The 10323-nt window shown below is 43.4% G+C and overlaps 1 protein-coding gene across 1 annotated transcript in view; it reads left to right on the plus strand.

Moving 5' to 3' along the window:
- LOC125943953 (high-affinity choline transporter 1-like) overlaps positions 1-9661 on the plus strand; it is a 60391-nt gene extending 50730 nt beyond the window's left edge. Inside the window, exons 4-7 of the mRNA XM_049663559.1 lie at positions 3229-3358; positions 5524-5741; positions 7709-7910; positions 9627-9661. Of these exons, the coding sequence (XP_049519516.1) occupies positions 3229-3358; positions 5524-5741; positions 7709-7910; positions 9627-9661 (585 nt within the window). The remainder of the gene's footprint in view (positions 1-3228; positions 3359-5523; positions 5742-7708; positions 7911-9626) is intronic.
- The last annotated feature ends 662 nt before the right edge of the window (positions 9662-10323 follow it).

The raw sequence follows: 10323 nt of genomic DNA on the forward strand, positions 1-10323 counted from the left end.
CTTGAATATTGCAAAACAATGAGTTTCGCGCCTTGTTAACTCGAGTCAGCCTGCCTCTTTAACCCTCAACAACACACCTTTGACAGGTGCTTCTTCATAAAGATACCTCGGCGCCTGTATCTTCTTAAAATTGCGTATTATACACGACCTGCCTTAGAATATGCATGGCGACTTTGAAATTAGGAAGGCCAGTCGCATGCTTGATTATTTGTGCCGAAATTCCTGTTACACTCCAAACCACGTGAAGCTTAGAGTATGGCAGTTCTGTGTGGGAGCCAGCAACTGCTGTGTTTCCGCATGCTCTCGAAAGCGTTCAAAACTATGCACCTTGATTTCTCATATCAAATTACTCACGTGAAGTCAATCTGTCTACTGTGAAATCAACGTTCGGTCTACCAAGCCGTATGTGCTCTGGATTATGTTTGTTTTATTTGAATAACTAGCTCCTAACGAACAGCTTCTCCTATGTTCTTTCTTCTCGCAGCAAACACAGCTTCCGAGTTCCCTCTTACTGTACCAACCTTATTTCTCAATCTCATTACCTTCTGTGGCTGCATTTACCCATGTTATCACCTTCAACAAAGCTACGTTTGAAATTTCCCGTATGAAAAAGACACGCTCTTTTATCATAAAGCTTCGAGCCTTTGAAATAAATAAATATATTTATAGTAAAAGCAAAAGCTTGTTGAGCAGGCACACGCTAATTGTGAACATACGGTCGCCTCCTCCTCATCATCATCATAATTATCAGCAGCAGCATATATTTATGTCAACTGCAGGACGACGGCCTCTGCAAGCGATCTCCAATTACCCGTGTATTGCGCTAGCTGATTGCAAGTTATGCCTGCAAATTTGTAATTGCATCACACCACCTAATTCTCTGCCGTCCTCAATATCATTTGGAAATGCCTGCAATATTCGCCTCAACCCATTTTTATTCTTCTCCAAATTTCCTTCTCATGATCAGGGTCTCCTGATGAACATGAATGAACACCTTGAACAAGGTGTTCATTCTAGTGTATTCGCGTTCACTCCGTAATTATTGCATGTCTTTAAGGGTAATTAATTTTCTTGCTTGAATATAAATGAACTATTTTTACGGCAGTTTCAATGTTTCTCGAAATTTCAAACACTTCCTGAAAAAACGGGAAAACACGATTTTTTCCTCCCACTCAAAATTTCCGGAAGTTTTGCACGCCCATGCAGGACATGTCGGCTTTCCCAATAGGCAAAGCAGTCAAAGGCTGTATCAAGAGCAACTACAAAGTGAAAAGATGAATTATGAGGACCTACTCATTGAAGTAGAACACACGAAGCAAAGAATCAATATCGGACAATTAAGGAAACTCGGGGAACACGAAGTGCGCAGCGATCACTAAACAGAAGCACTCCATTTCATTGCATGCCGTGGTTCAGGTATGTAGACGTGTGAAACGCGGATCCTGGTAAGAATGAACAAGTTGACACAATTGGCAAATAAAAATGGCGCGTTTTACCACGCAAAAATTAGGCTCCATTCGGTTTTCGCAAAAGTGTGGCTTGCACAATGTCAAATTAATTCAAAACTTAGTACCACTTAGACGAGAACAATTCTTTTGTATTTGTTTTTGATGGCAAGCTAAACTTTGTTGCCCACATTAACAGCTAAAAACTATGAACTAATTTACTATATTACAGGAACTATCCTGGAAGGATTAAGGCGCCGAGCGAATGTGCCGTTTAGGCATTTACCGCTGTGTCATGCTTGGTTGCATAGTTTATGGATAAACAAGACACTCTATACCTCACACGACTTGACCCACCACATAATTGCGGATTGCGCCTATAGCAGCTAGTGCGTATAGAATCTACCTGTAGAAAGTTTATAGGCCGCTAACAATGAACCCTGATTGACACACCGAATAGCCTTTCGCAAAAATTCGTGCGTCCTAGGAACTAGAGCTCTATGTCGCACTCTTATTACTCACGCCAGGAGCAAAGTAGCCTACGGAAAAAAACCGAAAAAAGATTGCCAGGAATATAATGTCCTGAGCGATGCACCTTGTGTTGCCGAACGACCCAACGAAGTGACCCATGATTTTTGCATATTTTAGTGTGTTTACTTTGACACATCGCATGAAAAAGGAAACGTCGCGTCAACATGTAACTATAGAACATTTCTATAATTGCAGCAAAAATATAATCAATTACTGAGTTGCACACCGACGGCACACACAAAGAAAGATGTTGAAACCGCAATCTTATCCAAACACTGGTAAAAATGTGTTAGAGTGCCAGAGTTTGTTTCAATCATTAGACTTCAGTTTTACGCTCTGCTTGTAGGTTTAGGAGAAACAGCGGGGGGGAGTATCAATAGGAGGTTGTGCACAGAGATTCACCAAGTGCATTAAAAATCGGGGTGCTAGCCATTAAAAATCAGAATGCTAACCGCTTCTAGGCGACGGATTGAGTATGCCGCTCAAAGCCGAAAATCACGCTAAATTAATTTGTCTCTGCTAGATTCCAAGTCACGCTGATATCCCGGGTAATGAAAAGACAGATAACTGGGCAATAATTGCAGCCTGTGAAAGACTAACGGAGAGGAAGATCCTGTTCAAGGACCCGTATTCGTATAGTTCGCGTAGTGTTTCTGAAAGTGGCAATAGGTATGAGAATTCTGAGTAAAATAACAAGCGTCAAACTTATAATCAAAGAATGGAAGAACTGTCACAAACCGGAACGTTTTATGGGAGTAATTTTGCGTCACAGTTACATTGGCTACAAATATTAATAGAGAGTCCCCATCTACGGCGTGCCTCATAGATAATCGTGGTTTTGGTACGTAAAAACACAGAATTCAGTTCAATTGAGCACCTTTCTGAACTTTTATTGAGTAATGAAGGAAAACTGGTTGGTAATCGACTCCAGCAACATTTTACCGTGAACTACATTTTAATGAGATGTTCGGCGTTGAAGCATATAAGAGAGCAATACTTTCGCCAATTTTACAAGACACCAATTCAATGCTCTTTGATCTTATTAGAAACTGCACCTGTATTTATTGACGACCTTTTTAAGTTTTTACAGACAACGGGTTTTCATTTTAAGTATAAAATATTTAATTGTGTTGTTTCGAACACTTACATAAAGCCATGAAGTATTTAAATCTTTATAAAATCAAAAGACATTAAAAATATTGCCACCATTTTTTCAAAATTTGCTAAATACTTATACCTGGATCCAACACAGGTTTATTTCCAGCGGACGCTGGCGTGCGGAAGCATGTTTGACGCGAAGCTGATGTCCTACACAGCCGCGTTCGGCTGCATCTTCCTGGCGATTCCACCTGTGATCATAGGCGCGGCAGCGAAGACATCTAGTGAGTGTGTGGGCTTTCTGTGATTCATGCAATTGCATTTAAATGTGTTGTAGCACCTCGAATTACATTTTGTTGAATGTGCCGACGAAGAGTAAAATGGTAGTGCAAGTCACTCATCTAGCCTTATTACTACGTGCAACACATAGTACTTGCCTTAAAATGCACCTCAACTAAAAGGAAAAGAAACACGGACAGCAATGATCACTCACAAATAAAGTTTGTGCTCTGCAATAGAGCGCAAAACTGGGTGAGATGGTTGATCTTCATGGTAAAAGAAGCGCAAAAGGAACGGCAACACAAGACAGCGAAGTACATGAGACAGGCGCTGAAGTAAAAACTGAGTGGTTTATTGCAGAGAGGCAAGAATAAATACAAGCAGTCCGTGTGCGCGCGCACCTTCATGTTCCTGGTATTTGCCACATCTGGCAAATTCCAGTAATCTGTGCCACGCGGGGGGAGCACAATTAGACAGAAGTCCTCCATTTTGCGCTCAAGGTGAACCAAGGAATACGGGAAAGCCCGCACTCCTTGATATTCCAGGAAACTGCCCCGTTACGAAAAATGCCAGACGCCGCACAAAATTATCGGATTGGCGTCACATTTCGCAGGGAGGTTTCTGTAGACAAAGTAAATTAGTGGCTTTGGAAAGAAACTTTGATTCATTTGGGTCTGCGTGTTCGGGACGAGCACGCTTTCCTGAAGCCGCGGCTGCTCGACGGTTATGGCTTAACAAACTCGCCAAGGTCACGTGAACAGTTAAGGTCGCAAAGGTCACGTGAACAATCAACAGTTAAGATGAACCTTTGAAGGATCTGTTCATCTTAACTGTTGATTGATCATGTGACAAAGCCGGCTTGGTATTGGTGGATCGCCCTGTTTGTAAAGTTTTTGTCGCTCTCCCCATTCGAGTGTCTTCCAATATTTATTCCGCTAACAAGGGAATAAATCGATTGTTGCAAGTAGTGCTATGTCGTGTGTGTTCCTCATCTGTGTCTCTCGTCTAAAGTGTTGCCCATTCCAACCTCTAGAGATAGGCTTACTAAAGGTGTATCTAGTGCATGCGTGAGTGCCCACACCACGTCGCAGCTATGTCGTTGAGTAAAGCTGCGGCCTAGTGCGTGCACTAACATGCCGCACTTCAAGTACTACGTTAGGTGTTCATATGTGGCGTTCAGGAGGTCGCCTTAGTGCCACACATGTACTTCCCATTGCGGCTCGTTATGTATTTCAAGAAGTGTAGCCCCGATTGGATAACTTAATAGATTACCGATATGTCTTACAAGGAAGTCTAACCCCGATTGTATAACTTGTGCATAACCGAATGTACAGCAGGCTTTCGCCTTCTTGTGGTATAGGAGTGAACACCTGCCAAACATTTTCTGATACAGATGCATGTAGTAAGTCCTTGCGAACATCCTATGAATAAGTTCGCATGTTAACGTGAAGGTTGGTAAACTTGCATGGTGACGGCTAAACAGCGCGAAAACGGACGTACCATTTCTAAGAAATGGACGTAGTAAGCCCTCGTTAATACCACCTCCTGTTTCACATTGCTTATCCGTCACCAGGTTGGCCTTGTATGAGATCAGTCGGCCCTTTACGTGGAAAATAATACCTTCATCTGATGCTCGGCTATCACGAGACTGCACCGCAATTAGGACGAGAATAATTATTTGATAACTGCATCCAGCATGGCATGATTAACCATATATATCACTTAGAATTAAAATGAAAGTGAGTTAGGTTAGCAGAATGTTCAATCTACCCTAAGCATAATGTTTGTGCTCTATTTCTTGCAACGACTGCACATAAATGGCAAAAATATGTCATGTCCACAAATGTGGACTGAAGGGGATAAGCCATGCGAACGGTATTCGCAATCAGGGGATGTTTCCAAAAGTATGAACCTTTCTTCAATTTGTCCTCTGGCACCGGGTCGCGTAGATGAAAAAGCAAATCTGGGGGCATGAATACGGCTATCTTCAAAGCTCATGTCACCAAATTTGAGCCACACCTTTCATATAGTAGTGAAGCAGTTTGTTTGGCTAAAGTATCGCTTTGGACTACGGTAAAACTTTTATATACATGCTAGCTTAGTCTACATCCGCTTAACTCATCCGCATGATTGGTTCATTGCAACAAGTTCCTGTTTTGGTTTCATACAGATTTCACCGCACTGGGCTACGTGGGGTCTTACAGACTTGCAGAAAACGACATCAGTGCGGTTCTCCCTTTCGCAATGCGCTTCCTGACGCCATCATTTGCATCGATACTGGGGCTGGGCGCCATCACATCTGCCGTAATGTCATCTGCCGACTCGTCTGTGCTCAGCGCCTCGTCGCTCATCACCAAAAATTTTTACTACGCAATTCTCAGGCCAAGAGTGAGTGACAGAAGCATTTGGAGATAGGAGCGGTGGCATATTGAAGAAGGAATCCTAGTTGAGCATACCAAAGTCCAACTATAAGCCATGCTAACGGTATCCGCAATCATGGGATGTTTCCAAAAGTATAAACCTTTCGTCAATTTGTCCTCTGCCACCAACTTGGCAGATAGACGCTCGCGACTATTGATCAGACGAAGCAAATTGAAGCTGTGCCTCACTGACTTTGCTCCTTTTTTAACGATTGATCAGGCGTAATTGAATTCTATAGCACAGCTGATAACTTTCATTATTTTTCGTTAGTTATGTAAAGTTTTATGGCGCAAAAGCAACTGAGGCTATGATGAGCCACTTTATTTTTCGTGGCAAAAAGACAATGTAGCAGAGGGCGTGCCAATTTTCATCTGTGTTCCATATCTCCAATTAGCAGGTTTTAACACTTTTTTATTACAACATTTATGCAAAGTGATTTTTTTGTGAAAATACAGTAACTTGTTTCATTTGATATTTGACTTCTGTTTTGCAGTCCAATTATAAATGTTGGTCATAAGGTTCACCATAGAACTGGGCAAGGTTGCTTGCTTTAGTTGAGTTGACAAATAATTGGGCTTAGCGCTTTTCATCCTTCATGTTTATAAAGTTTGCGCGCCTACAGAATACAAGCCCAGTGTTCTAATCAAAGCAGTCTTTAAATGTGCCGTGATTGCAAGCGCTTCATGGGGAAAAGGCTTTGGTAATGTTACATATAAATAATTACGCTCCCGGAAGCAGCTCTCGTTGATGCCAACAAAATGTCGCGCTAAAAAATGTATCCTACACAGATAATTGCGCGGGATGCTCTGGGCCTGGAGTGCTTCGCCTGTGAATAAAGCTTTTATTGCTGTATTTCCTTCAAAGGTTACAGAAAAGGGGCCTTCCTTGAACATTTACGAGTATTTGTGATAGAACTACTGGCACGTCGAAGAAACGTTATTGCGAAATTTCCAAAGAGCAATTTCTGTGTCATTATACAGAGCGCATATATTCATAAGCGCGCGGTTGGATGGAAAGAGTCGAGTGTTTTGAGATGTTTAGCATATTTCAAGAGAATGAGTGATCAATACCATCAGCAGACAATTCCCCATGCACCGCTATTCCTTGAAGCATACCGAAGTGGCAAAATGTTTCGATTTGCATTTATTGTTTTAGCGACGCTACTTATTTTTAAGTAGCTCTCGTACGTTAGGAAATTATTTATTTTATTACTATTGTGGCCATAAATACCGTTATCAAATACGTTGTCGGAAAGCTGTATTGTCCGTAGGCGCCCGTTTTAATTGTTTTATACTGACGAAGGTACCAGATGCTGGTTTCTTGCGCCCACGTAAGTTATTGGGCAATTTTCATGAATTTAGTTTTACATTTGCACGCTCCTCCTGCTGTTTACGGCATACTGCGTATTATCATTATTGTAAACGTCTCTAGTGTCAGTATGGTCAGTGCTACTGCTGACTTGTGATAGTGGTGAGAACTGACTGGGCGTGTTGCTGCGTGACGAAAAAGTAATAGCGCAATGCACGACAATGACTGAAAAGATATTGCGCTGACACGGTGAACCTAGTAGAGTCGGTGAGCCGTCTTACACTTAGGAACATGTGCTTTGAGAGCTGTGTGCGACTATAGGTAAGACGCCGGGGGCTGTCCAAATGTCACCAAATACCGAGCAATAAGTACAGTAGCACCTTGTCCACTGACTTTGTCGCCGCTGCAGGAACTTGGGCTAGTAAAGTACAATCAGCTTTCCAACTTTGGACAGCTTGCAAGCTTGGCGCCATCTAGGTTTTAGTCAAGTTGTTGTTTTATGTTGCACTTTCCCAGCAGTACTGCATGATGCTGTGACCACTGTTCATGACGTTGCCACAACCTTCTGCGCTTAGTTCGAATGCTTTTTGTGATGGTTGATTGTGCCTGACGTGGTGTCTTTGCAGGCGAGCGTAGGAGAGATATCAACGGTGGCGCGCGCCATCGTGTGCCTGGTGGGCGCGGCAACTACTACGATGGCGCTTAGCGTGCAGTCTGTGTACACCTTGTGGAGTCTTAGCGCAGACGTGGTGTACGTCATGCTGTTCCCGCAGCTCTTATGCCTCTTCTATCTGGACCACATGACCAACACCTATGGATTAATATGTGGTGAGTGCGCTGGTCGTGTCGCCGCATTACAGGAAGGCTGCAAGCTTATACACAGCTGGCGGATACAAGTTTTGTGAATTTTTGCAGCTTCCGACACACGAAAATTCAAATTCAATATCTCTGTGGCTTACATGACTGAATAAAAGGAACGAAAGTGTGCGCAAGAACGTCAGCATCAGTTTTATATCGTCTTCCCTGAATGCAGTTGTCATTTCAGCAATATAATTTCATTGTTCCCGCGATAACTTGGTACTATGTAGGACCAATTATATTCAATGGTAATGTCGAGAACGACTACGTCAACATATGGCCTAGGATTAACTTAACTCAGCTTGTGCTCTCTAGAACTAGAAAAAGCGATTACAGCTCAAACGGGCTTGGCCATGTGCCTCATTACCATCGCGACAATGTCCCTACCACGCATAAGGGATCACTGCGTCATCCATGAGCCTTGGCAATAGTACGAATGCTTTCCATCAAAAGATACGGACAGAAAGGGACGACGACACACGATGTACTAGCAACTGAGTGTTTATTCTTGGTTTCCCACACATTTTATAGCACAAGACAGCCAATGCTTCTTCCTTTTGTCATGCCGGTTATCTGTCTCTTAGAGCGAAATATCGTGATTGCGCAAGTAGCATTTTTTTGTTAGTAGTATCGATGGTGCACTGATGCATGATTGCCCGCTTCTGTCAATGGCCATGGCTTCTAAATTTCGCGCGTCAGCTTGTCTTTACTTTTTTCTAGAACATTGATGTCGTAAAATTGTACGGTGCAATGGTGCTGGCGATGATAAAAAGCAAGATGCCCATCGGAGATTACTTCTAAAGATGCTGCATGCTCGCTTGGCCTGTCATTGAAACACCTGCCTGTTTGTCCTATATATCTTCGGCCACATGATAAAGGTATTCGTATCAAATATCACCCCTTTCTTGCAGGTAGTAAGTGTACTTCTTCTGGTGGTTGATTGTGCACTGCTTATTTTTCTGGTCATTGTTGACTCGCGCACACATTGAATACGCCTTGTTTGGTGCTGAACATACAACCGTGACGCCTTCCTTTCCGGCTATCTTCCTTAGCTTATGGGTTAGGCCGTGTACATAAGGCACAACAGCGACCTTCCTTTTCTGTTGATTCTTTTCTTCTTCTTGAGGCTTGCTGTTCAGAAGTTTCATCTTCTTTAGCAACCCTTTGGCGACTGCTGTAAGCAGGCCTTTCTAATAGCCAGCGTTGTTGAGCCTGGTTACCTGGTGCATGAATCATTCTTCCGTGAGGTGATGACGCGACTTCTTTAGGGCGGCTTGTAGCACCATGGCCACGATGGCTCGTTTGACATTCTTGGAATGGTCGGAATCGTATGGCACGAACCCGTTGCACGAGCGGGTCTCCTACTTCCAGCATGTGTGCTGCGTCTCGAAGGTGATGGCCAAATGAAGAAACCTAAGTCTTTTTCTATCTGGCATTTCAGAGGTTAAGTTTAAATTCGGACATACTTCATGGAATGTAGTCAGGACACCTTCCCTGAACTTGGTTAACTGTAGCTCATCTGCTGTTTTGCATAACACGAGAAAATCATCCACGTAGCGAAATATTGCTAGAACATGGTTGTCTTTTAAAGTATCCTCAATTCTGCTTCCAACTGCTGCCAGAAAAAGGTCACATGAGTGCGGCGCGACTCGTGAGCCGATACACCCTCCGCTTCTTTGAATGCAGTGCTCTTCTCCAACACAAATGACAGTGGCATTTAAGATAGGAGGACAAAAGCTCGAGGAAGGTGTCTAAGGGAACGCCAGCATTATTCTGGAATGGTGCAATGCCTTTCTCCTCGATTGTTGCTCGTAGCACCGCCAACATACCTGAATGGGGAACAGAGTAGTACATCTCTTGAATGTCGACAGAAAAAGCTGCCGAGACCGCCGAACCATGAGTATGAACGTAGTTTATAGCTGCCTCCGAGTTTTCGATCCTGTATGGATCCTGGACGTCGAGCCGCGACAACTGCATTGCCAGATACGTGGATACGTGTGCCTGCCACGTGTTCCTTCCCGACACGATGACCCTGAAGGGAATGTTTTTTATGGGTCTTCGCGGTAAAGCCTGCAGAAAGAGCAGTACCTTTCACGTTCCTGACTTACTTGCGCAGATGGGCCAGGTTCGCATGGCTTAGAATATGTATTGCATTCCTTCTTGCCTTATTTAGCCGTCGATCTTCCACAGAAACAAAGTTTTTGTTTCCCAAGGCCTCGCTGGCTTTCCTGCTGTAAATGCCACCTTCGACTACGACGAATCCTCCCTCTTTATCAGGGAGGCGCAAATTTAGGATTTGTCTAAGTTCGCGCACGGTAGATGTGAAGTTGATTCCCTGTCGCCCTGGGTTCCTTAACTTTTTAAGGCAGTCAACACCTTCCGC

Source organism: Dermacentor silvarum, chromosome 1 (genome assembly GCF_013339745.2).
Source record: "Dermacentor silvarum isolate Dsil-2018 chromosome 1, BIME_Dsil_1.4, whole genome shotgun sequence".
Taxonomy (NCBI): domain Eukaryota; kingdom Metazoa; phylum Arthropoda; class Arachnida; order Ixodida; family Ixodidae; genus Dermacentor; species Dermacentor silvarum.